This window comes from Lutra lutra, chromosome 6 (genome assembly GCF_902655055.1).
Source record: "Lutra lutra chromosome 6, mLutLut1.2, whole genome shotgun sequence".
Taxonomy (NCBI): Eukaryota; Metazoa; Chordata; class Mammalia; order Carnivora; family Mustelidae; genus Lutra; species Lutra lutra.
Genome location: NC_062283.1, coordinates 32,207,929 through 32,229,549, shown reverse-complemented (window position 1 = coordinate 32,229,549; position 21,621 = coordinate 32,207,929). Strand labels below are relative to the sequence as shown.

At 47.0% G+C, this 21,621-nt stretch overlaps 2 protein-coding genes across 5 annotated transcripts; both read left to right on the top strand.

Moving 5' to 3' along the window:
- Positions 1-640: 640 nt before the first annotated feature.
- PSMB8 (proteasome 20S subunit beta 8) lies at positions 641-3,948 on the top strand. 2 transcript variants are annotated; one of them, XM_047735215.1, is made up of 6 exons: positions 641-830; positions 1,599-1,728; positions 1,889-2,000; positions 2,452-2,581; positions 2,951-3,155; positions 3,623-3,948. In XM_047735215.1, exons 1-6 carry the CDS (start codon positions 684-686, stop codon positions 3,709-3,711), a joined length of 813 nt encoding a protein of 270 aa, XP_047591171.1. In that variant the 5' UTR covers positions 641-683; the 3' UTR covers positions 3,712-3,948. The 2 variants fall into 2 exon arrangements, with proteins under 2 accessions (XP_047591171.1, XP_047591170.1); XM_047735214.1 differs by having other exon boundaries at positions 643-830; positions 1,581-1,728.
- Positions 3,949-5,529: 1,581 nt separating this feature from the next.
- Positions 5,530-18,721, top strand: TAP2 (transporter 2, ATP binding cassette subfamily B member). Of its 3 annotated transcripts, XM_047735213.1 has the most exons (13): positions 5,542-5,872; positions 6,308-6,477; positions 6,779-6,808; positions 6,899-7,013; positions 8,240-8,370; positions 8,654-8,859; positions 11,339-11,536; positions 11,648-11,776; positions 12,981-13,169; positions 13,325-13,498; positions 13,698-13,857; positions 14,202-14,338; positions 14,886-18,721. In XM_047735213.1, the coding sequence occupies exons 2-13, from the start codon at positions 6,429-6,431 to the stop codon at positions 15,063-15,065; spliced, it is 1,698 nt and encodes a 565-aa protein (XP_047591169.1). In that variant the 5' UTR covers positions 5,542-5,872; positions 6,308-6,428; the 3' UTR covers positions 15,066-18,721. The 3 variants fall into 3 exon arrangements, with proteins under 3 accessions (XP_047591168.1, XP_047591167.1, XP_047591169.1); XM_047735212.1 differs by having other exon boundaries at positions 5,530-5,872; positions 6,308-6,808; positions 14,202-14,327; XM_047735211.1 differs by having other exon boundaries at positions 5,536-5,872; positions 6,308-6,808.
- The last annotated feature ends 2,900 nt before the right edge of the window (positions 18,722-21,621 follow it).

The window sequence follows — 21,621 nt, the reverse complement described above, 5'->3', positions numbered from 1 at the left end:
GCGGGGTTTGAAGGAGTTCCTCCGCAGTGCTCAGTCGAGCAAGGAGGTGCTGGCGGATAGGGCGGCTGTTGTGGGTGGCTCTAGGTTAGGGACCGTTGAACCAGGAAAGGTCCTGAGGGACTAAGTCGAAAGATTCAGAGACTGCACCCTCTCCTTGGTGCGCCCCCCGCGGGTGCCGGTTGCCCCACAACCTGTCCTCAAGCCTCACTGTCCCCGCATACTCCCCCTTCCACCCAATTTTATAAAATGATGCTCCTATGAACACCTCCAGGCCCCGGAGGTGAAACAACTCCCAGCTTCTTGCTGATTTGCAGCTTTCTGGCTAAGGTTAAGCCTTTAGAAGATGCAACCCCATACTCACTTCGTAACTGTTTGAGAGGATGCCCGGAGGCGTGTTGGTGTCTCTCACTGGAATCTCAGTACCGAGGGGGGCTTTCGAAGCCGCTCCCTCTCTTTTTTCTTTTCTTCCGACAGTCCATCATCACCCATTGTTTCCCCAGCTAACATAACGGCTGAGCAAAGAAGCCTGTCCCCAATATGATGTTTCTGGTCTCCAGTCGCCCACTGGCCTCTTCTTGGAAAGGGCAGGGGGATGTGGAAAAAAAATTCTGGTTCCCTCCCCTTAAGGCTGAGGGCTTTCGCTTTCGCTTCCTCCTCCGACGGTTTCTGGGTCCCAGGCGACAATGGCGTTGCTGGAGGTGTGCGGAGCCCCCCGAGGACAGTGGAAGGATTGCGCTGTCCCGACCCTGGGAAGCCAGTTTCGCTCGGACCCTGGACACTACAGCTTCTCTCTGCGGTCTCCGGAGTTCGCCTTCCCCCGGGGAATGCAGGTTAGGGCTGTAAAGAGAATCCCCGGTGAGGGGGAGACGGGGAGTAGGGCACAGAGGAAGGGAGAGTCCCCCTTGAGACTACCCAGGGGGGACCATCCTTTAGTGAAGGAGAACCACGTCCAGGGCCCCGTGCCAGGGAGGAGGACACGTGGGACTCGGGAGCTGATAGCCTGCCTGAGGATTAGAAAGTACAGATTAGGGCAAAGAGTTAGAGGTGTGGTGGAGGGAGACAAGAGAGCTTTCCAGCCAGCTCTCCCTCACACATGGATCATGAATCACAAAGCCTTTCTCCCGGGGCTCTCATGGGCCTTGGAAAACCGGGGAACTTTGCTAGCCTCCTCTCAGCCACTCACTGTTGTGCGTCTTGGCTCAATCACTTCGTCTAGGTCTGGGGCATCGCTTCTGTAAAATGAGGATATTATTAACAAAACGTGTTGTGAGTGTTAAATGACCTATGAATGGAAAGAAAAAGCGCATTAAAGTTGCCCTTAAAATGTTTACTTATGGTGAACATTTATTTCCTTTCATATCTATTGTGCTGGAAGATGGAAGAGGTTGGTGTCATGTGCTTGTTCTTTTCCTTTTCCCAAGTCAGATCTTGGTAGAGATTGGTTATTAACTGTTTCGGTTATTCATGGTTGGAGAATTTCTTCCCATCTCCTCACTCACAGACTCTTGTGAAACCTTTTCTGGAGACTTGTGTTTCAGAAGTTTTCAGTGCCCCTTCGTCTACCTTTTCTCTCTAATTAGCCCACTGAATTCCTCCAGTCCCTTGGTGGGAATGGTGAAAGGAATGTTCGGATTGAGATGAACCATGGCACTACCACTCTGGCCTTCAAGTTCCAGCAAGGAGTGATTGTGGCAGTGGATTCTCGGGCTACGGCTGGGAGTTACATAGGTGAGTGTGTGTGTGTGCCAAGCGGCTGGAATCTGGGGAGCTGGGCCCCTTTCTCGGCAGGAGGCCCACATCTGCATCAAAGCAGAAGCAGATACTAATTTGGATACACAGGGAGAGCTGTGGGGTCATCCAACTCTCTCAAAGCTCCATCTCCTTCCAGCCAGCACAAGGGTTAACAAGGTGATTGAGATTAACCCTTACCTGCTTGGGACCATGTCTGGCTGTGCGGCGGACTGTCTGTACTGGGAGCGTCTGCTGGCCAAGGAGTGCAGGTAGGCCGGGTCTCCTATCCCCCTCCTAAGCCCAGGGGTCAATGGTGGATCCTGGAATCCCCAGATCACTGTTCCTCATCCTTTCCCCCGGGGCTAACGTAGCATCTTGGTGTCAATGTAACATTTCACAAAACAGCCTTCTGTTGATTCGAAAACCTTCTCCCAAATCTCAGCCTGTGCTCTTGCCAATAAGCCAGATAGATAAGTTGTCACTTATTTAGCATTGATGTCATAAACCCTCATGGGATGGTGTCATTTACTAGGATTTCTTTATGTGGTTTAGATACTTTAAATTCCGAATCTCTCCCTGATCCTTAGATCCTACCAAACCATTCTTCTCAAATGCTTATCTCTTTAATTATTTCCTGCACATCAAGCAGGCTGCTCTCTGAGAGCTAGACTTCTCCTCTCCCCTCTGAGTCCACTGCCCCCACCACCCTGTTGTACCCAGGCTGTACTATCTGAGGAATGGGGAGCGTATCTCAGTGTCGGCAGCCTCCAAACTGCTCTCCAACATGGTGTTCCAGTACCGGGGCATGGACCTCTCCATGGGCAGTATGATCTGTGGCTGGGATAAGAAGGTGGGTGCTCTCCATTCTTTCTATTTTCCCATGACAAGTGAGAGACTGATTCCCCATCATACACTCCCACTCTCTCCCTTATAAGATGCGTGGCACGTAGAACACCGGGTTATAGAATTGTTCCAGCATACCTATGGACTATTTCTGGGTCCAGAGGTGGACCATTTTCCCGTAAGCTTGTTCCTTTGGATAAAATAGCTGACTCCAACTTTTTTCCCCTAAAGTTCTATGATTGTTACTAAAATGCTGGTTCAAATGTTCCTGGGTAATTCTTATTCTTTTATCCACTTTTTATGGCTCACACTTGAACCTGTATGTTATTAAAAACTCCCTCTCCAACTCCAATGGGAAACTTCTTGCTTCCTGTAGGGTCCTGGACTCTACTATGTAAGCGAAGATGGGACTCGGCTCTCAGGAAGTATGTTCTCCACTGGCAGTGGGAACAGCTATGCCTATGGGGTCATGGATAGTGGCTATCGACCTGATCTCAGTCCTGAAGAAGCCTATGAGCTGGGCCGCAAGGCTATTGTTTATGCCACCCACCGAGACAGCTATTCCGGAGGTGTCGTCAACTGTAAGAGACACACCCTACACACCCTTAGATGGGGAAGGGGGATTTGAGATTGGGAGAGTTAGAGGAGATAAAGTGGTAGGGAAGACTCTTTCTTTCTTTCTCTCTTTCTTTCAGATTAATTTATTTGAGAAAGAGAGAGCAAGCATGCATGGGGGTGGGAGGAGGGGGCAGAGGGAGAGAAACTTCAAGCAAACTCCCTGCTGAGTGCGGAGCCCCATGTGGGCTCCACCTCTTGATCCTGAGATCTTGACCTGAGACCAAACCAAGAGTCAGACGTTTAACTGACTGAGCTGCCCAGGTGTGGGAAGGAGGTTTTCAGCATCCAAAGAGGGGCATTGAAGTCCCAGTCTCAAGTATGTGTTGAGAGTATGTTTGGGAGTATGTTATTGTCACCTTCCACATAACGCCATGAACAGGAACTTGCTGGAGTGAATGGTGACTCCCTGTTCTTTCTCATCTGCCCACAGTGTACCACATGAAGGAGGATGGTTGGGTGAAAGTGGAAAGTAGAGACGTCAGTGACCTGCTGCACCAGTATCGGGAGACCAGTCAGTAATAGAGGTGGCTGAGCACGCCTTTTCTGGCACAACCTGGCCAACTCAGGAACCTGGGCTAGTTTACACTCCCCAGGAGAGGGGAGCCTTAACCTGAGCCCTGAGGGAAAGAACCAGTGGGCAGTGTGAATAGGGTGGAGTTTACCCTCTTGTGTGTTGTCTGTTTCAAGGAGCATTCCCCTTACCCCACACTCTGGGTGCCCCACTAAGCTCAATAAAAGAAAATGGTTATAAATGCCTCTGTGTTGCTGCTGAGTGGACTTGGGGCTGGGGCGGTTGTGGGGTGGGGGCAGGAAATAGAGAGGCTTTCCCTGAGAACAGACCTGAGCCCCAACCTAAGAAATGGGGCCTCACCAAATATTTTTGTTGGGTTTTCCTTCCACACTCGTCCCTCCATGCGCTTAGGAAGGCCAGTCAAGGTCTGTAGACACATATTTGCCATTTAATTTAGGTTAGGGTCCTTTTCATAGGAACGCAACCTGAAGACTCCTGTGTGGTTCACTGTTAATGGTTTGCGTGTCTGGGAGCAGGGTACTAGAACGACTTGTTTTTGACGTTGTAGAGTCAGATGAAAAAGCAGCCACCTCACGTGTTTATGGTGATTGGAAACGTGGTACATTTACCTCAAATAACATCTTGGGGACACTGGATATTGAATGCAGAGATGGACATTAGGGGTTCAATTTCATGATATGTCATGCTCAATTAATTGCAAGATGACAGGACCATGACTAAAGAGGACTCCCTCCTTGGAAAGGGAAATAGGAAAAAGTAAGCAGGTTAGGAAAATGAGAAAGGCATATGAGTTTTTCTGAATCATGCAAGGAACATGGACAATGTCCCCTCTTAGGGAGAGTTAGTTAAAGAAAAAACTTGAAAGCAATTAGCAGCTGAACAGGGAGCTTTTGTTTCCATTAAGGACAGAGTCTCCTTATCTCCAAATCTCAGAATGGCAAGCTTGGAGAAATTTTAATAATCCTCTACTTGGAATACACCTCCCCCTTTAAACTAGAAGTGCCTCATTGGTAAACATACCAGTAACCTTTCAAACAGGTGGTTTGGAATCCAAGTGATCCTTCCTTTGGGGGTATTCTGAGTTGGGGAGGTAGTTTCAACCTGAAGAGTTACTTCTGGAATAAACAAACCAGCATGTTCCATAGGTGGGCTCTGGGTCAGGCAGGACCCATAGAATCCTGTTTACCCCTTAATCAGTGTTAAAATAGACCAGGAAACAAAGTGCATCCTCCTCAAATGCCAGAGGTGCCCCCAAGACATAATCTGAAACACACCGTAGAGGCTCCTGAACTTGTGCTCTGCCCAGGGAGCTGTGTTGAGGAAGACAGGTGAAGATAAAGAATCAGGACCCTTGGGGCGCCTGGGTGGCTCAGTGGGTTAAAGCCTCTGTCTTCGGCTCAGGTCATAATCCCAGGGTCCTAGGATCGAGCCCCCCATCTGGCTCTCTGCTCAGAGGGGAGCCTGCTTCCCTTCCTCTCTCTGCCTACTTGTGATCTCTATCAAATAAATAAATAATCTTAAAAAAAAAAAAAAAAAGGAATCAGGACCCTTCCGCTCAAAATCTGTGTAAGTGGAAACCTACTGAGGTCCCGGTCAAAGTGTCTGGGACCTTCTATTTCGAAGAGGTCCTGAGTGTCTCTCGCTCAGAATCTGGCTCGGTTTTGATTCCAGACTCTAAAACTGGAGCTGAGGATAGAGGAAGAGGCAGTTCTCAAAATAGGATCAGAGCTCAAGGCAAGAAAATCCAGCGGTTCTCCAAATATAAAACATCTCATTCCTTGAAAGAGCTTTGTTTTAATTAATGAACTTAAAACACTTTGCAGGAGTTTTCTGCTCCAGAGTCATCGCTGCTACGTGCAAGAAGCTCTGAGGGGCGGGGCGCGTCGCGTGTGCGCCCGGCTTGGCACTGGGCTTCCGCGGGCGGCAGGTGTCGCGCGTCCCCTGCTGGTGGCTGCCCTGCCCGAAATCGGGGCTCGGTCTAGGGAAGCGAAAGCGAAAGCGGCGGGCGCCGGGACGCCCCCGCTTGCAGAGGGCCGCCGGCAGACAGAAGGGGAAAACGAAGGAGAGCCAGGGCGAGCCGATTTCAGAGCTCGGTGCTCAGCACGGAGACGAAAGCCCCCCGGAGCTGCAGTCCCGAAGCCGCCGCGGGTGAGTTCGCGCGGCCCGGAGCCGGGAGCGCTAACCGAAGCATCCCAACCCGCCACCCATTCGCACCCCCCGAGCCCCCCCACCCGGCCCTCTGGCCTCCCGGAGAGTGCGAGGGAGCCGGGCGGGGACCGCGGGGCGGCTCTTCAGAACTCGGTGGCGGCGGCGGCGGGCTGGGCGTAGGGCGGGGGGTGGATCACGGGATTTTTTTTTTTTTTTTTCTTTTCTTTTCTTTTTTTAAAGGCTGAGGCTCCCTATGACGGGCAGGATGCCTTCTGTCATAAGCCGGCCCTAGTGATGGGCCCCGGGGACCCAGGGGATCATTCAGGGTAGGGGTGGGTAAATGGAGAAGCTGACGGACGGGATGAGCGGAGTCCGGGTGGTGAGCATAGGGCGAGGATTGGGACCCCACCTCCGTCATTCCTCTTCTCCCCCTAGTTAACACCATGCGGTTCTCTGACCTGAGACCCTGCGCCTTCCTGCTGCTGGCTGACTCGGCTCTCCTCTGGCTGCTTCAGGGGACACTGGGGGCTCTCCTTCCCCCGGGGCTTCCAGGCCTATGGCTGGAGGGGACCCTGCGACTTGGAGGGCTCTGGTGGCTGCTAAAGGTGGGAGGACTCCTGGGATTGGTGGGAACACTGCTGCCCCCGCTCTGCCTGGGGACCCCGCTGTTTCTCTCCCTGAGGGCCCTGGTCCCAGGGGCCTTGAGTGCTCCCCCAGTCAGAGTGGCTTCAGCCCCCTGGAGCTGGCTGCTGGCAGGGTATGGGGCTGCGTGGCTAAGCTGGGCCATGTGGGCTCTGCTGAGCTCCCCAGGAGCCCAGGAGAGGAAGCAGGGCCAGGAGAACAACACAGAATTGATGTGGAGGCTGCTGAAGCTCTCCTGGCCAGACCTGCCCTATCTCGTTGCAGCCTTCTGCTTCCTTATTGTTGCCGTGTTGGGTGAGTCCTGAAGGGGGGATTGGGAATCGGAGGTGGGCAAAGGTCCTTGGTGCCAGCATGTTCATCTATTCTCCTCCATACCGCTTTCAGGTGAGACATTCATTCCTTACTATTCGGGTCATGTCATTGACATCCTGAGAGGTGATTTTGACCCTGATGCCTTTGCCAGCGCCATCTTTTTCATGTGTCTCTTCTCCATTGGCAGGTAGGTGATGCTTAATTGGGTTCATTTGCTAGCCTCTCATCTTTACCGGGGCTCTCCATTTCCTGACTCTGTTTTCAGATTCTTTAGTACACGAAGCATAAAATACTTAAACCAGAATATGTGTGAAAGTGTTTATTCACCGTTCTGTTTCACACTCTCAGCCACTCTTTCATCCACCCTATTTACCCAACATTATGCTTCCAATCCATACTTGCTACTCTTTGCTGAAGCCAGCTCTTCGGAAGCGACTCCCAGACCCATATTTCTACACCCAGCTCTAGTCTTGTAGTTCACCTGTCTTCTTGACATTGCCATTGGACAACCCACTGTCATCTCACACTCCACATACCCAGACCTTCAAATGTATCATTCTCCCTCCTGGTCTTCTTGAAAGTGGCTCCCTCTTTTATTCCCATGTACGAAACACCAGGGTCCTAGGCTCTGTCAGTATTGTTGATGCCTTTCTGATGTTCAGACACTAGCCCCACCGTTTTCTGCTTTCAAAGTGTTTCTCCTCTGGCTCTTTTCTGGCCATTCTCATGGTAATTGCTGGAGTTCAAACCCTCCTCATTTTATGTCTGACTATCCCAACAGCCTTCTAAACATGGAAGCCATATTTTGTGAAATACTTGCTTCTATCTTTCCCATTTTTCCTTTAAGTTTTGTTATATAAATGGTTGGCCTAAGAGGAATTCTCAACTCCAGGGACAATAGAGGTGAGGGACAGCATGTCTCTGGGGCTCCAGAGAAGAGGAGGGCAACAGAATTCATTGCTGCAGTTCTCAGAGTAAAGTAGAAAGGAAGACTTTGGCGTGGGGAGGCAAGAGACCAAGACGGAGGGGGAGGGTAGAGGAACAGCGCTGAAGAAGGTGGGCTCTGGGTCAACCAGAACCGGAAGCTATTTGTCTTTACATGTCTTCATTTCTATTATGGTCTTCCCTATGTCTAGCATGGAGTGAGCTCCATAGATACTCGTGATTTTGTATACGTTAAGATTTTGTTCCCAAGTCTAGCTCTCCCTGTCCTGTTTTTCCTGCCTCTGTTTGTTCCTGCCCCTCCCCTTGTCCCCCCCCCTCTGCATCTCTTCTGCCTCTCATGGTGCACTTTCTCCAACCTTGTATTTCTTTTCATTCTGTGCTTTCTCCTCTGCTTCTCTTACTCGTTCCCTCCCTCTGGGCACCTGTATCCCCTTCATCCCCGTTCCCTGTTCCTTCCCTCGCCCACAGCTCACTGTGTGCTGGCTGCCGAGGGAGCTGCTTCACCTTCACCATGTCCAGGGTCAACGTGCGGGTCCGGCAGCTGCTTTTCTCCTCCCTTCTGCGCCAGGACCTCAGTTTCTTCCAGGATACTAAGACAGGTGGGGCCTGGAGTCCAGGTCTGGGATTCCCCTGGACATTTCTTGCCTCTCAGTTATCCTCCAGTCCGTAAACAGCCTCTCTTCCCACCTACACCAATGGTGCCAGGGTGAGGAGCTGCTGAGCTCTCTTTTGGGTTGGAGTAGTGAGGTTGCCTCCACTGGTCTCTGCAAGTGAGGAGGTGTGTTAGGAAGAGGGGGCTGTGTCAGTGGAGACGGTCGGTGGGGGCAGTCTCTGGGTGTTCTGCTTTACAAATGGTTTCCTCATTGGCTCTGTCCTCCCCAGGGGAGCTGAATTCGAGACTGAACTCAGATACCAAATTGATGAGCTGCTGGCTTGCTCTGAATGCCAACGTGCTCTTGCGAAGCCTGGTCAAAGTGGTGGGGCTGTATGGTTTCATGCTCAGCCTGTCCCCCCGGCTGGCCCTCCTCTCTCTGCTCAAGGTGCCTCTGGCAATAACAGCTGAAAAAGTGTACGATGTCCGCCATCAGGTATGTGGGGATGTTAGGAATCCCCAGCAGAAGAAGCTCTTCCAGAGGTCTTCTTTTCTCAGCCTCCAGAGCAGTAGTTCTGACAGGCTTGAGAAGGGCCCTGGGCCCTGGGATTTTATGTAAGTGTGTGTGTGTGTGTGTGTGTGTGTGTGTGTGTGTGAGAGAGAGAGAGAGAGAGAGAGAGAGAAGAGAGGAGAGTGGGAGAAGAAGAGGGAGCATTTTTCTGGAAACAGGATAACTTCCTACTAGATTCTCAAAGGAGTCTGGGCATACGTTCTCCACAGAAAGATTAAAAATGCTGTCTTGGAGGATTTTAGGTAGAGTTTTCCCCTTTCTAATCAGGGCAAATCAATTTGGGTGGAGTGTAGAGAAAGTAGAAAAGTGCAGTCAGGAAGTCCTGAGTCTGAGTATCAGCTCTGCTTTCTCTCTTTTTAGAAAAGTGGTGGTAAAGTTTACATAACATAAGATTGACCATTTTTACTATTTTTTATTGTGCCATTCAGTGGCATTAAGTACACTCACATTGTTGTGCAAGGATCACCACCAGCCATCTCCAGAAACTGTCTCCATCTTCCCAAGCTGAAACTTGGTACCTATTAAATAATAACTTCCCCACTTCCCCTCCTCCCAGCCCTTGGCAATGACAGGTCTATTTCCTGTCTCCACGAATCTGATTACTCTAGGTATCTCATGTAAGTGGGATCATGCTGTATTTGTCTTTTTGTGATTGGCTTATTTCACTTAGTGTACTGTCCTCCAGGTTCATCCCTGTTGTAGCACATGTGAGAATTCTCTTCCTTTTTAAGGCTAATATGCCATTGATGCATAGACCGCGTTTTGTTAATCCATTCATCTCTTTCCGGATGCTTGGGTTGCTTCTACCTTTTGGCTATTGTGAATAATGCTGCTGTAAAATGGGTGGACAAATATTTGTTCGACTCTCTGCTTTCAGTTCTTTTGGGGATATACCCAGATGCAGAATTGCTGGATGTTATGGTAATTCTGTTTTTAATATTTGAAAGAGCCACCACCATAATGGTTTTCATAGTGCCTGCACCTTTTGACATTCCCCTTGGCAATACACAAGGGTTTCGATTTCTCCTCGTCCTTCTCCAGCACTTATTTTCTGTTTGTTTCTTGTTTGCTTCTTCTTTATTACATTCCCCGGTACTTATTTAGCTTACAGCTCAAAGTTTCTACCTTTTGACCACTTTCTTCCAGTCCATTCCCCACCCCTTCCTCTGGTCTCTGGTAACTACAAATCTGATCCCTCTCTCTCTCTCTCTCTTTTTTTTTTTTTAAAGATTTTATTTATTTATTTGACAGAGAGACATCACAAATAGGCAGAGAGGCAGGCAGAGAGAGAGGACGAAGCAGGCTCCCTGCTGAGAAGAAAGCCCAATGCAGGACTCGATCCCAGGACCCTGAGATCATGACGTGAGCCGAAGGCAGAGGCTTAACCCACTGAGCCACCCAGGCGCCCTGATCTCTTTTCCTATGAAATTTTTGTTTGTTTGTTTGTTTAGATGGCACATATAAATGAAATCACACGGTATTCCTCTTTCTCTCTGGCTGATTTCACTTAGCATAATGCCCTCAGGTTCCATCCTGGGCAGGTTCCATTGTCGCAAATGGCAGGATTTCCTTCTCTTTTATGGCGGAGTAAAATTCTGCTGTATACGAATATGCAGCGCTTTTTAAAAAATAGCAGCCATCCTAATTTTTATGAGGTGATAGCTCACTGTGGTTTTGATTTGCATTTCCCTAGTGACTAGTGGTGTTGAACATCTTTTCATGGGCTTGTTGTCCATATCTATCTATATCTTTTTTGGAGAAATGTCTGTTTAAGTTCTTTGCTCATTTTTTAAATTGGGTTGTGTTTTACTTGTTGAGTTGTAGGACTTCTTTCACTATTCTGGGTATTAGCCCCTTATCAGATACATGATTTGGAAATGTTTTCTCCCACAAAAGTTTTTAATTTTGATGAAGACCAATTTTTCTTTGTTGGCTGTGCTTTGTGTTATTCCAAGAAATCATCACCAAATCTAGTGTCATGAAGCTTTGCCCTGAAGTTTTCTTCTAAGAGTTTTATGGTTTTAGCTCTGGTTTAGGTTTTTATCCATTTTGAGTTACATCCCCACCTTTTGTTAACTAGCTGTGGCCCTTTAGGAAAATGATCCCTTCTGGTTTCATTCAGACACTGCGGGTGGTATGAATTCCCTTAAATGAAGGAGCAAATGAAGGAGCCTCTATTCCCTACACTACCCGGCAGTAAGAGCTCAGTAACATTTTGTTTCCTCCCTCTCTACTCTCAGTTCTTCTGGAAAGAAATGTAAGGAAGAGGGAAAAAGGACAGTTAGATATTTTTAGGTAGCTTGGGGGAGCATCCCCAGGACGGGCATGAGACCATGGCGGGGAGGTCTCCTGTCTTCTGCCCCATCAGCCCCTTGTATCCCCCACCCCCCGCCTACTTCTGCAGGCACTGCTTCTGGACATCCAAAATGCTCTGGCGAAAGCAGGACAGGTGGTGCGAGAGGCTGTTGGAGGGCTGCAGACGGTGCGCAGTTTTGGAGCCGAGGCGCAGGAGATCCGTCTCTATAAGGAGGCTCTGGAACGGTGCAGGCAGCTGTGGTGGCGACGAGACCTGGAACGTGCCCTCTACCTACTCTTTCAGAGGGTGAGGAGGCTGTGTGGTTGGGGGTAGGAGCCAGAAAGGGACAGGGAAGGCAGTGGGGTCCCCGCTACTCTGTGTGGTGGGCTCTTTCAGGGCTTTCTTCTCGCCCTGCAGATGGTGCACTTGGGAATGCAGGTACTAATGCTGAACTGTGGGGTGCAGCAGATCCTGGCTGGGGACCTCACGCAAGGTGGGCTGCTCTCCTTCCTGCTGTATGAGGAGGACATGGGCCATTATGTGCAGGTGAGTCAGGAGCCTGGACATACTCTCACCAACCGCACCCCCCCCCCCCGCCCTGTTTTCTCTCTGGCCTTTGGGCCTTGGCCTTTGTTTGAGCCCCTTAAAAATACAAACCAAACCAGCCCCCAACTCATTGTATTATGGAGAACTTCAAATTTATGCCAAAAAATAAGAAGATGAACTATAATGAACCTGCATGTACGCATCACCTGCTTTAAAATTATCAACTCATGGCCATTCTGTTTCAACTGTACCTCCACCCATATTATTTTGAAGCAAATTCAAGATATAGTTTTATCTGTAAATGCCTCAGGGCATACCTCTAAAACATAAATATTTAACAAATATAACCAGGAAACACATTACACCAAAAAAGTTTAACAGTAGTTCCTAAAATTTATCAAATACAGGGGTTATATTTTCACTTGTCTCATCTATGTAACATATGTGTCTATATTACATTTATCTCTCTCATGTATGTCTGTGGTAGCATCAGCCATTAAAGCTCAATGCCTAGATCCATTCAAATCATTAGGGCTTGCAAGACGGTGACACTCTACCATTCCCCCACTTATTAGCTGGAATACATCTATCCAGGGAGACTTACCCTGGTCCACTCTTTGATAACCCAGTGGTACAGTTTGAGTAGGAAAGGCAGAATACCATTTGGGTCTTTCCCTAGATTTACCAGTTTTCAAAAATAGCTACTTCACCTTGGTGATTATTTTATAATTTTCCTACATATTTGTGAAACATCTTTTATGTATGGAGAGCTGTGCCAGGCACTCTGGTGGCTAGAGTGGCAGAGATGAGGTGGGCACAGTGCCTGCTTTTAAGGAGCTCCCTGTCCAGTTAAGGCAAAACAGAACGGTGCACAAGTAATACGGAGCGGGAACTGGAGGGTCTGGGGAGAGAATTAGCGCTGAACCGGAGTACGGACCTCTTTATCCTTTACGTTGCAGATTGGCTTGCTGGGGCCTTGGGTTGCCTTTAAATTCCATCTGAATTGCACATTTAGGGGGAGGGAACCCTTTTCGGATGAGGGGAGGTCCCCCCTCCGAGTACGAACGAGCCCATCTCCGATTACGAACACTGCTACCAAGCCTGACCTGGACAGAGTGTGGCAGGGGAGCGTGCGAGGAGCTGGGGACCTGGTTTCTGGTGAAGCTGCATTTGGGGAGCTGACCCCTCCGTTCCTGTTTTCCAGACCCTGGTTTACATGTGCGGCGATATGCTCAGCAACGTCGGGGCTGCGGAGAAGGTGTTTCAGTACCTGGATCGGAAGCCAAAGCTGCCTCCGCCCGGGACGCTGGCCCCTCCCACTCTGCGGGGGCTGGTGGAATTCCAAGACGTTTCTTTTGCGTATCCCAACCGCCCTGACCAGCCTGTGCTCAAGGTGCCTGAGAGGGGCCGCAGGGAGGGAACCCGGACCTCGGCTCCCAGGCAGCACGGCCTGTAGTAGATCTTTTGTCTCTGAGAGGTTGATCCTCCCCACGACAGAACCAGAAGGCAAGGGCCGTGGGGCAAGCCTCTGTTTCTCTGCTTTTCTAGGGGCTGACGTTCACTCTCCGCCCTGGTCAGATGACGGCTCTCGTGGGGCCCAATGGGTCCGGGAAGAGCACAGTGGCTGCCTTGCTGCAGAATCTGTACCAGCCCACCGGGGGACGGCTGCTGCTGGATGGGAAGCCCATCTCCGAGTACGAACACTGCTACTTGCACCGACAGGTGGGTGGTGGTGGGCAGAGGGCCTGCTGTGAGGAAGAGGGACAGGAGATAGGAGGGAAGAAGCATGTGCAGAGAGCATGGGAGATCCTTGGGAAGAAGCACAAGGAGCCCAATCTAAGGGAGCTAGACCAGGAGGAAAAGAGGATCCTTGCCATGGAGGCTTGACACACTGTCCCCTGCTCCCATCCCCTCTGCACAGGTGACTTCGGTGGGGCAGGAGCCTGTGCTCTTCTCCGGTTCTGTGAGGGATAACATTGCTTATGGGCTGAAGAGCTGCAGTGATGAGAAGGTGATGGCAGCTGCTCAGGCCGCCAATGCCCACGGCTTCATACAGGAGTTGGAGCATGGACTGAATACAGGTACCTTCCTTCAGAAGAGGAGCTGGAGCTGCTTCCTGGGGGTGCGGGTTGTGTCTGCTATTTCCTTGCCTGGTGCTTGGCTCCCACTTTCCTGCCTTCCCCGGCACCGGCACCGGGAGTTTTCTAGTTGCGGCTCCTGGTTGGGAGACAGCCCCCCGGGGTAGTAGTGCTCCTTCTCTTGGGGCAGCCTCAACAGGTGTCCACCCCTGCCCTCCTGACATAGGCTCTCATGCCTCCCTCATGGGTGCTGGTGGAAAGACCAGCTGTGTGCTTGTCCCTGCTTATGGGGAGGACGCTGTCGTGGCCACTTGTGTCTGAGAAAAGGTATTTCTCGGAATCCTCAGATGTAGGGGAGAAAGGGAAGCAGCTGGCTGCGGGACAGAAGCAGTGTCTGGCCATTGCCCGGGCCCTTGTGCGGGACCCACGAGTCCTCATCCTGGATGAAGCCACCAGTGCTCTGGATGTCCAGTGTGAGCAGGCTGTGAGTCCTGAGGCGGCAGGCAGTGGGACCTGAGGCTCATGATTGAAGGACCAGTGTATGCAGAATTGGGCAGAGGAAGACAAATGGCCCACTAGTGGAAGACTATCTGTGCTTTCGCAGGGGGTGGGGAGTGGAATGGAGAGTATGGGGTGTGGGAACAGTCCCTCCTTTTCCCCAGTTCCCTTTACAGCGGGACAGCTGAGAGAGAAGGGCAGTGCAGACTTTGTCGTCTTTCTCATCGTTCACGTCTTCTCTACCCTGTGCCACAAGAGATATTGCCCAGTTGCGATATGGTGCCCATCCTGTTCTTATTTTTCTTTATTATTTTTTTAAAAGATTTTATTTATTTGAGAGAGAGAGTGAGAGCAAGTGAAAGAGCTCAAGCAGGGTGAGCAGCAGAGGGAGAGGGGGAAGCAGGCCCCCTGACAGGACTTGGTCCCAGGACCCTGGGATTATAACCTGAGCCTAAGACAGACCCTTAACCCACTGAGCCACCCAGGTGCCCCTCTTCTTACCCTTCTGAGGCATTATGATCCTCCCCCTTCAGCTGCAGGACTGGAAATCCCACGGGGACCGAACAGTGCTGGTGATTGCTCACAGGCTGCAGACGGTGCAGAGTGCGGACCAGGTCCTGGTGCTCAGGCAGGGTGAGCTGCGGGAGCACTCAGAGCTCATGGAGGGCCAGGACCTCTATTCCCGCCTTGTGCAGCAGCTCCTGGAGGACTGAGAGCTCGGGGACACGGGACCCTTCCAGTGGTCATCTCCATCATCCAGAGTAGCTCGTGCTGGGAGTTTCTCTGGGCTTGTGCTGCTGGGTAGTTGTTCCTAGAGCTATTGGCATGGTGGAAGTTTGGGCCACGTGTGCTGACCGGGGGTAGGAGAAAGGGGGGTGCTGTCTGTTTCCAAGATCCTCATTTCCCTGCTGCTGAGTATTGTGGCATAATACATCTATTTAAAGTACATTTTCCTTATTATGTAAATAGCACGTATACGTAGAGAAAAGTAAAACTAACCCTTGTTTCACCTCCCAGAGGTGACCATAGCTACTGTTTTGCTAGCTACCTGTGTCTTAATCTGTTCTTCGAGATAAATATTAGCCAGTATGATGTAAATATTCATGAGGTTGCCTTTCTGTGTCTTTCCCCTTTCACACTGATATCTGATATTTTGGGGGAAGCTAGGATATGGAGGGGTAGAACACTGTTTCCTAATTAACAATGTTAATAAAACACTGGTAATATCTACCATTTATAGAGTTTTAATATGATAGGAAGTATGCTAAATGTTTTTCAGGCATTATCATATTTAGTCCTTTTTCTTAAGCCTATGTGGTTGGTTATTATTATCCCCATCTTACAGGTGAGGAAACTGAGTCTCAAAGAGGTTAAATAACTTTTCCAAGGTTACACAGGGGTGGAGTTGGAGTTGAATCCAAGCCTGACCCCTGAGTCCACAACCTCAACCAGTAAATTATATGACGTCATGTGTTCATAATCTTGAATTCACACTCAGATTCAATAAAGAGCTCTGAATTCACTGCCTTCTCTCTAGTCCCGTGGTTATTATAATTTTCATTTAGTCTTAGTCTTATTATAACTTTCATCACCAAAGAGGTTTCCCCATCATTGGCTCAGCTCTTCCAGCCGTTCTTTGTGAAGTCATTTTTCTTTTGCAGACACATAAGATGACGTCACTTCCATAAAGTCCTTCAAGCTCTTCCTTCCTTTCTGCTCAGATCTTCCTCACAGCATGTGAGGTTGTGCAGCTCATTTGCAGCACCCTTCCCTGCTGCATTAAGCTCCCACCGCAAACTTCCTGCCCTCCTCATGCCTGTGCACCTTTGCATATGGTGTGTTCTTGCTGCTTCCTGAACCACCCTTTATGATTTACCCCAGTCCTTCAAGACTTAACTTGGGTCAGGTCTTCCATTCTGAGCTCAGTCTGGAGAAAGTGTCCTTTGCATGTGCTTCTGTTGTCCCAGAGCTTACCTCTTTCACAGCCTGTAGTAAACTCCTCATCCCCCTCTGTTCTCCCACTGACCATGAGTTCCTGCGGGGGAAGGCCATATATTTTACTAAGTTTTATATTGACTACCTGGCACAGGGCTCGATTCATAGCAGACAATAAGCAAATGTCTGTTGCACTAATGAGTAATTCTTCTCTGTCTTCCCTCCACATGCCAACCACTGAAAATTCAGAGCTGTGTGCATTACTGCCTTTTGGGAGGGACTTACCTTTGAAGGTTCCTATTCTAGGAAAGAGAAACTTTCACGTTCCCAGAAACACCAGGTGCTTTCCAGCTCTAGCAATGAACTACCCGGAACTTTTGCAGTTTTGGTTTCTTTTTTTCATCCTGGTAACTGTTGGGAATGGGCAAAGTGAGAGAAGGGAGCTTTCTTATGCAGGTATGCCTTCGCTTCATTCTGGTGTTAGTGTCTCAAATACCACTGTACTTAAATACCCATGTGGAGAGAGACAATTTTGGCCCAATTTCTTTCCCTCTTAACCAAACGTCCTTCCTCTATTTATAAAACGGGAATAATCATTCCTGTATGTCCCAACCTTAGGGACATTGTTGTCCTCAAGGAGGAAGATGATCTGTTAAAATTCTTTGATAGCCTCAGTCTAATGACGAGAGCCTCAATATAATGACACCTAATAGTTTAAGCCTGCAAGGTTTCTTAAAAATAATAAAGCAGTCAAATCTTACTTTATAGAAAAGGAAACTGGCCTGAAACTGCAGGGCTACTCAGTGATTGAGCTGGGAAGAAAACTCAGGCATTCAGACAGGCATCAGAAAGATGCAGCAGCCCTCAGGATCTTAGGGTGTCTGGAAAGTTGGTCATCTGAGGGAAACTCCCAAGTAGACCTTATGTCAGGGACACATTCTGGAAATGTTCCCTGGAGGTCAAAGTGTGGAACTTTGGCAAAAGCCTACAAGTGTGGTTTGTTTGGTAATCACAGATATGAGTAATTCTAGTCTGTTCCTGAGTTCTAGTTCTTTTCATTCACCCCGCCTCCCCCCGAACACCATTTGATTTGCCTGCCCCATAACCTCCCCTTCTTGTCACTTACTTCGGCATCTTTCCCATTCGGTCATATTTTACTCTTTCCAAAGGATGGTATGAATGGAGAGGGGAAACCTTAGGAAACTCTCATAGATTTCTCTGGAGCCCGCAGACAACCCATCTGCTTTGCCCAGTGTGGAAATGGCATTGAATTTCAAGTCCTTTATTCCCCAGCCACGTAGGGTAGCCCCTTTGCTGTTCTCATGTCATTCAAGAGGAGACTGAGTGCAGTTGTCAGAATTTTGGAGAAAGGAATAGGAGTAAGGAAAACAAAGATCTTCCTGGTTTTTGGTGTTGAGTGAGCCAAAAAAGCACCCATCTCATTGAATCTGATGCCCATTTAGTAATCGTAGGAAATACTGGGTTTTGAACCTAGAGTTTTATGGACTTATGAATTATTACAGTTCATGTAATTGCCATTACAATAACAATAATCATTCAAGTGCTGTGCTAAGTGCCTCATGTATATCTTTGTACTTTTTCCTCAAGATAATCCTAGGTGCAGGTGTTACTATATCAGTTCTAAGAATGAGAAAGTGGACGTTTAGGCACATTGTCTGGCTCACAAAGCTTGGAAAAGGCGGACTCTGCCCAGCTTTACTACAAAACTCAAAAGAGTTGCCTATACTCCTTCTATCTGCTTACCTTCCTACTAGTCTCTTTTTAAAAATATATTTATGTGAACCAGGAAATATATTAATGGGGTTTAAAATTGAAGAGCCCCAACAAGGTATGTAGAGGAAACCCTCACTCCCATCCTTCCCATGGTTTACCAAGACCCTTTGTGCACACAGTCCATGTTCCAAGCTTTATATTTATCCTTCTAGGGAAATTTCATGTATATTTAAGCACATTTGTAAATATGTTCTTGTTCCCTATTTTTACAAATAGGTCCTTAGATGCACTGTTTTGAACTTTATTTTTTTTTATACTTAGAAATATACGACTATATAGCATTCTATTTTATGGAAGTACTATATTTCATTTAGCTTGTCTTCTCCTAGTGATGGGTAGCTAGGTTACTTGAAGTCTCTAGCTAGTATAAGCAATGCCTTGTGTAGACATTATAATACATGTGTGCAAGAATACCCATAGGGTAAAATTCTAAACGGGGAGCTGCTGAGTCCATGTGTATGTATATATATTACTGATATTGATATATATTGCAGAATTGCCCTCATAAAGGTTGTATTCATGCACAGTTCCATCAGTAATATATAAATTTATCTGTTTCCCCACATTCTCATCAACATGGGGTGCTGTGAAATTAGCTTTTTAGGCTTTATCAATTTTATGAATAAAAAGTCACATCATATGGTAGTTGTCATTTGTTTTTCTTTTATTACCACTTACATAAGCATATTAAATTGAGCAAGAAAAATTGGGATACAGGAAACAAAAATGACACACACACACAACAATAACAACAAAATATCTGTCTATAATATTGGTAAATCAGAATGAGGAATGAAGAATAACTATAAAAATCACGAACAGATATGACTATGAAATTTAAGAACACAATAGAACAATCAGAACATGAGAATGAGGCAGATAAAGTAAAACATTCTAAAGCCTTTGTTTTATTTGGAAGGGGGGTAGAGTTTAACTTCAGATGTTGCCAGTTTAAAACTATTTTAAAAATGTAGGGGTAAAAATAGAGTTACCCTATGACCCAGCAATTGCACTACTAGATATTTACCCCCAAAGATAGAAATATAGTGATCCGAAGGGACACCTGCACCCCAGTGTTTATAGCAGCAATATCCACAATAGCCAACCTATGGAAAAAGCCCAGATGTCCATTGACAGATGAATGGATAAAGAAGATGTGGTATATATAGACAATGGAATATTCCTCAGCCATCAAAAAGAATGAATTCTTGCCATTTGCAATGACGTGGTTGGAACTAGAGGGTATTATGCTGAGCAAAATCAGTCAATAAGAGAAAGAAAAATACCATAAGATTTTACTCATGTGAAATTTAAGAAACAAAACAGATGACCACAGGGGAGGGGAAGGAAAATAAGATGAAAACAGAGAGGGAAGCAAATCATAAGAGACTCTTAATTATAGGAAATAAACTGAAGGTTGCTGGAGGGACGTGGGTGGGGGGGATGGGGTAATTGGGAGATGGGCATTAAGGAGGCCACTTGTGATGAGTGTTGTGTGTTATATGCAATTGATGAATCACTAAATTCTACCTCTGAAACTAATAGGTAGGATATGTTAATTAAATTGAATTTAAATTAAAAAAATTTAAAAGTATAGGGGTAACTCTTAACTAGAATTTAAAATTCTTAAGTCAATAAGAGGAAGTTAGAGAATACATTAAAAATGTACTCAATTTGGGTGCCTGGGTGGCTCAGTGGGTTAAGACTCTGCCTTCAACTCAGGTCATGATCTCAGAGTCCTAGGATCAAGGCCAGCTCGGCTCAGCAGGGAGCCTGCTTCCCCTCTCTCTCTGCCTGCCTCTCTGCCTACTTGTGACCTCTCTCTCTGTGTCCAATAAATAAGTAAACAAATCTTTTCAAAAATGTACTCAATTGACAAACCATAAGAGACTCTTAATCTCACAAAACAAACTGAGGGTTGCCAGGGGGTGGGGGCTAGGGAGAGGGTGGTGGGGTTATGGATATTGGGGAGGGTATGTGCTATGGTGAGTGCTGTGAAGTGTGTAAACCTGGCGATTCACAGACCTGTACCTCTGGGGCTAGTAATACATTATATGTTAATAAAAAAATTAAATTGGGGCGCCTGGGTGGCTCAGTGGGTTAAAGCCTCTGCCTTCGGCTCAGGTCATGATCCCAGGGTCCTGGGATTGAGCCCCGCATCGGGCTCTCTGCTCAGCGGGGAGCCTGCTTCCTCCTCTCTCTCTGCCGGCCTCTCTGCCTACTTGTGATCTCTTTCTGTCAAATAAATAAATAAAATCCTTAAAAAAAAACACAAAAAAATTTAAAAAAAAGTACTCAATTTACTATAAGCGATGAAAGAAGAAAAAAGTGAAGGGAAGAAACAATGTAACAAAATAGAAAACACAATAATAGTAGAAACTAATTCAGATAATTTAGTAATCCCAATAAATGTAAATAGCTTAAGTTTGAAGTTAAAAGAGGTTTTCAGGTTGCATTAACGATACAGCTGTGCCGCCCGTATCTGTGGGGGATATGTTTCAAGATTCCCCCAGTGGATGCCTGAAACCACAGATAATAATTGAATTCCATGTATATTTTGCTTTTCTATATGTATATACCTATAATAAGGTTTAATTTATAAATTAGACACAGAAAGAGACTAAGAACAGTAACTGATAATAAAATAGAACAAATATAACAATATACTGTAATGAAAGTCATGTATTGTTCTCTCTCAAAATACTTATTGTACTATGTCACCCTTCTTATGATGATGTGAGATGATAAAATGAGTGTATGATGAGATGAGGTGAGGCAAGTGATGTAGGCATTGTGACCTAGCATTAGACTACCATTGACCTTCTGACCTGTTGTCAGAAGGAGGATCATTGGCTTGTGGGCGGCAGTTGACCATGTGTCACTGAAACTGCAGAAAATGAAGCCATGGGTAAGGCGCTCACAAAATCCAGTTACATGCTCTTCACATTAGTCACAAAGAAAACCTAAAAACATGAAAAGGTTAAAATCAAGATGTGCAATAGGATATACAAAACTGACACTAACAGAAGACAATGTTAGTAGTTACTTTGATACCTAAAAATATAGTTGAAGGCCAGAGGCATTAGTAGAAACAAAGACGACCATTGATTAATGGTAACAAGAACATTGTACTAAAACAGACTCAGTCTACACCTAGCAAAAAATACCACAAAATATGTAGGAAAATATAGGTAGAATTAGAAGAAGAAATTGACAAACAGAAACATTTTTCTCAATTAATTGTAGGTTGAGTAGAAAAATGAGTAAGGATATAGAATAAGCTTATTGATGGCCTTGTCTATAATATCTGGGAGTCTAAAGCTATCTCACAAAATGGATAAACCAAGTATTCATATTTATAACATATTAAGAGTACAAAGGTAAGTACAAGGAAAATGGAAGAGGAGAGGAGAGGATATAGGTTAGTACTTTTACGATGTTCATAACTAGTAGAAACTATCTAAAGAAAGAGGGAGCTAATTGTATTATATAAGAATAAAATTATCAGGACAATCCTCAAATATACACCTTTTAAAATAT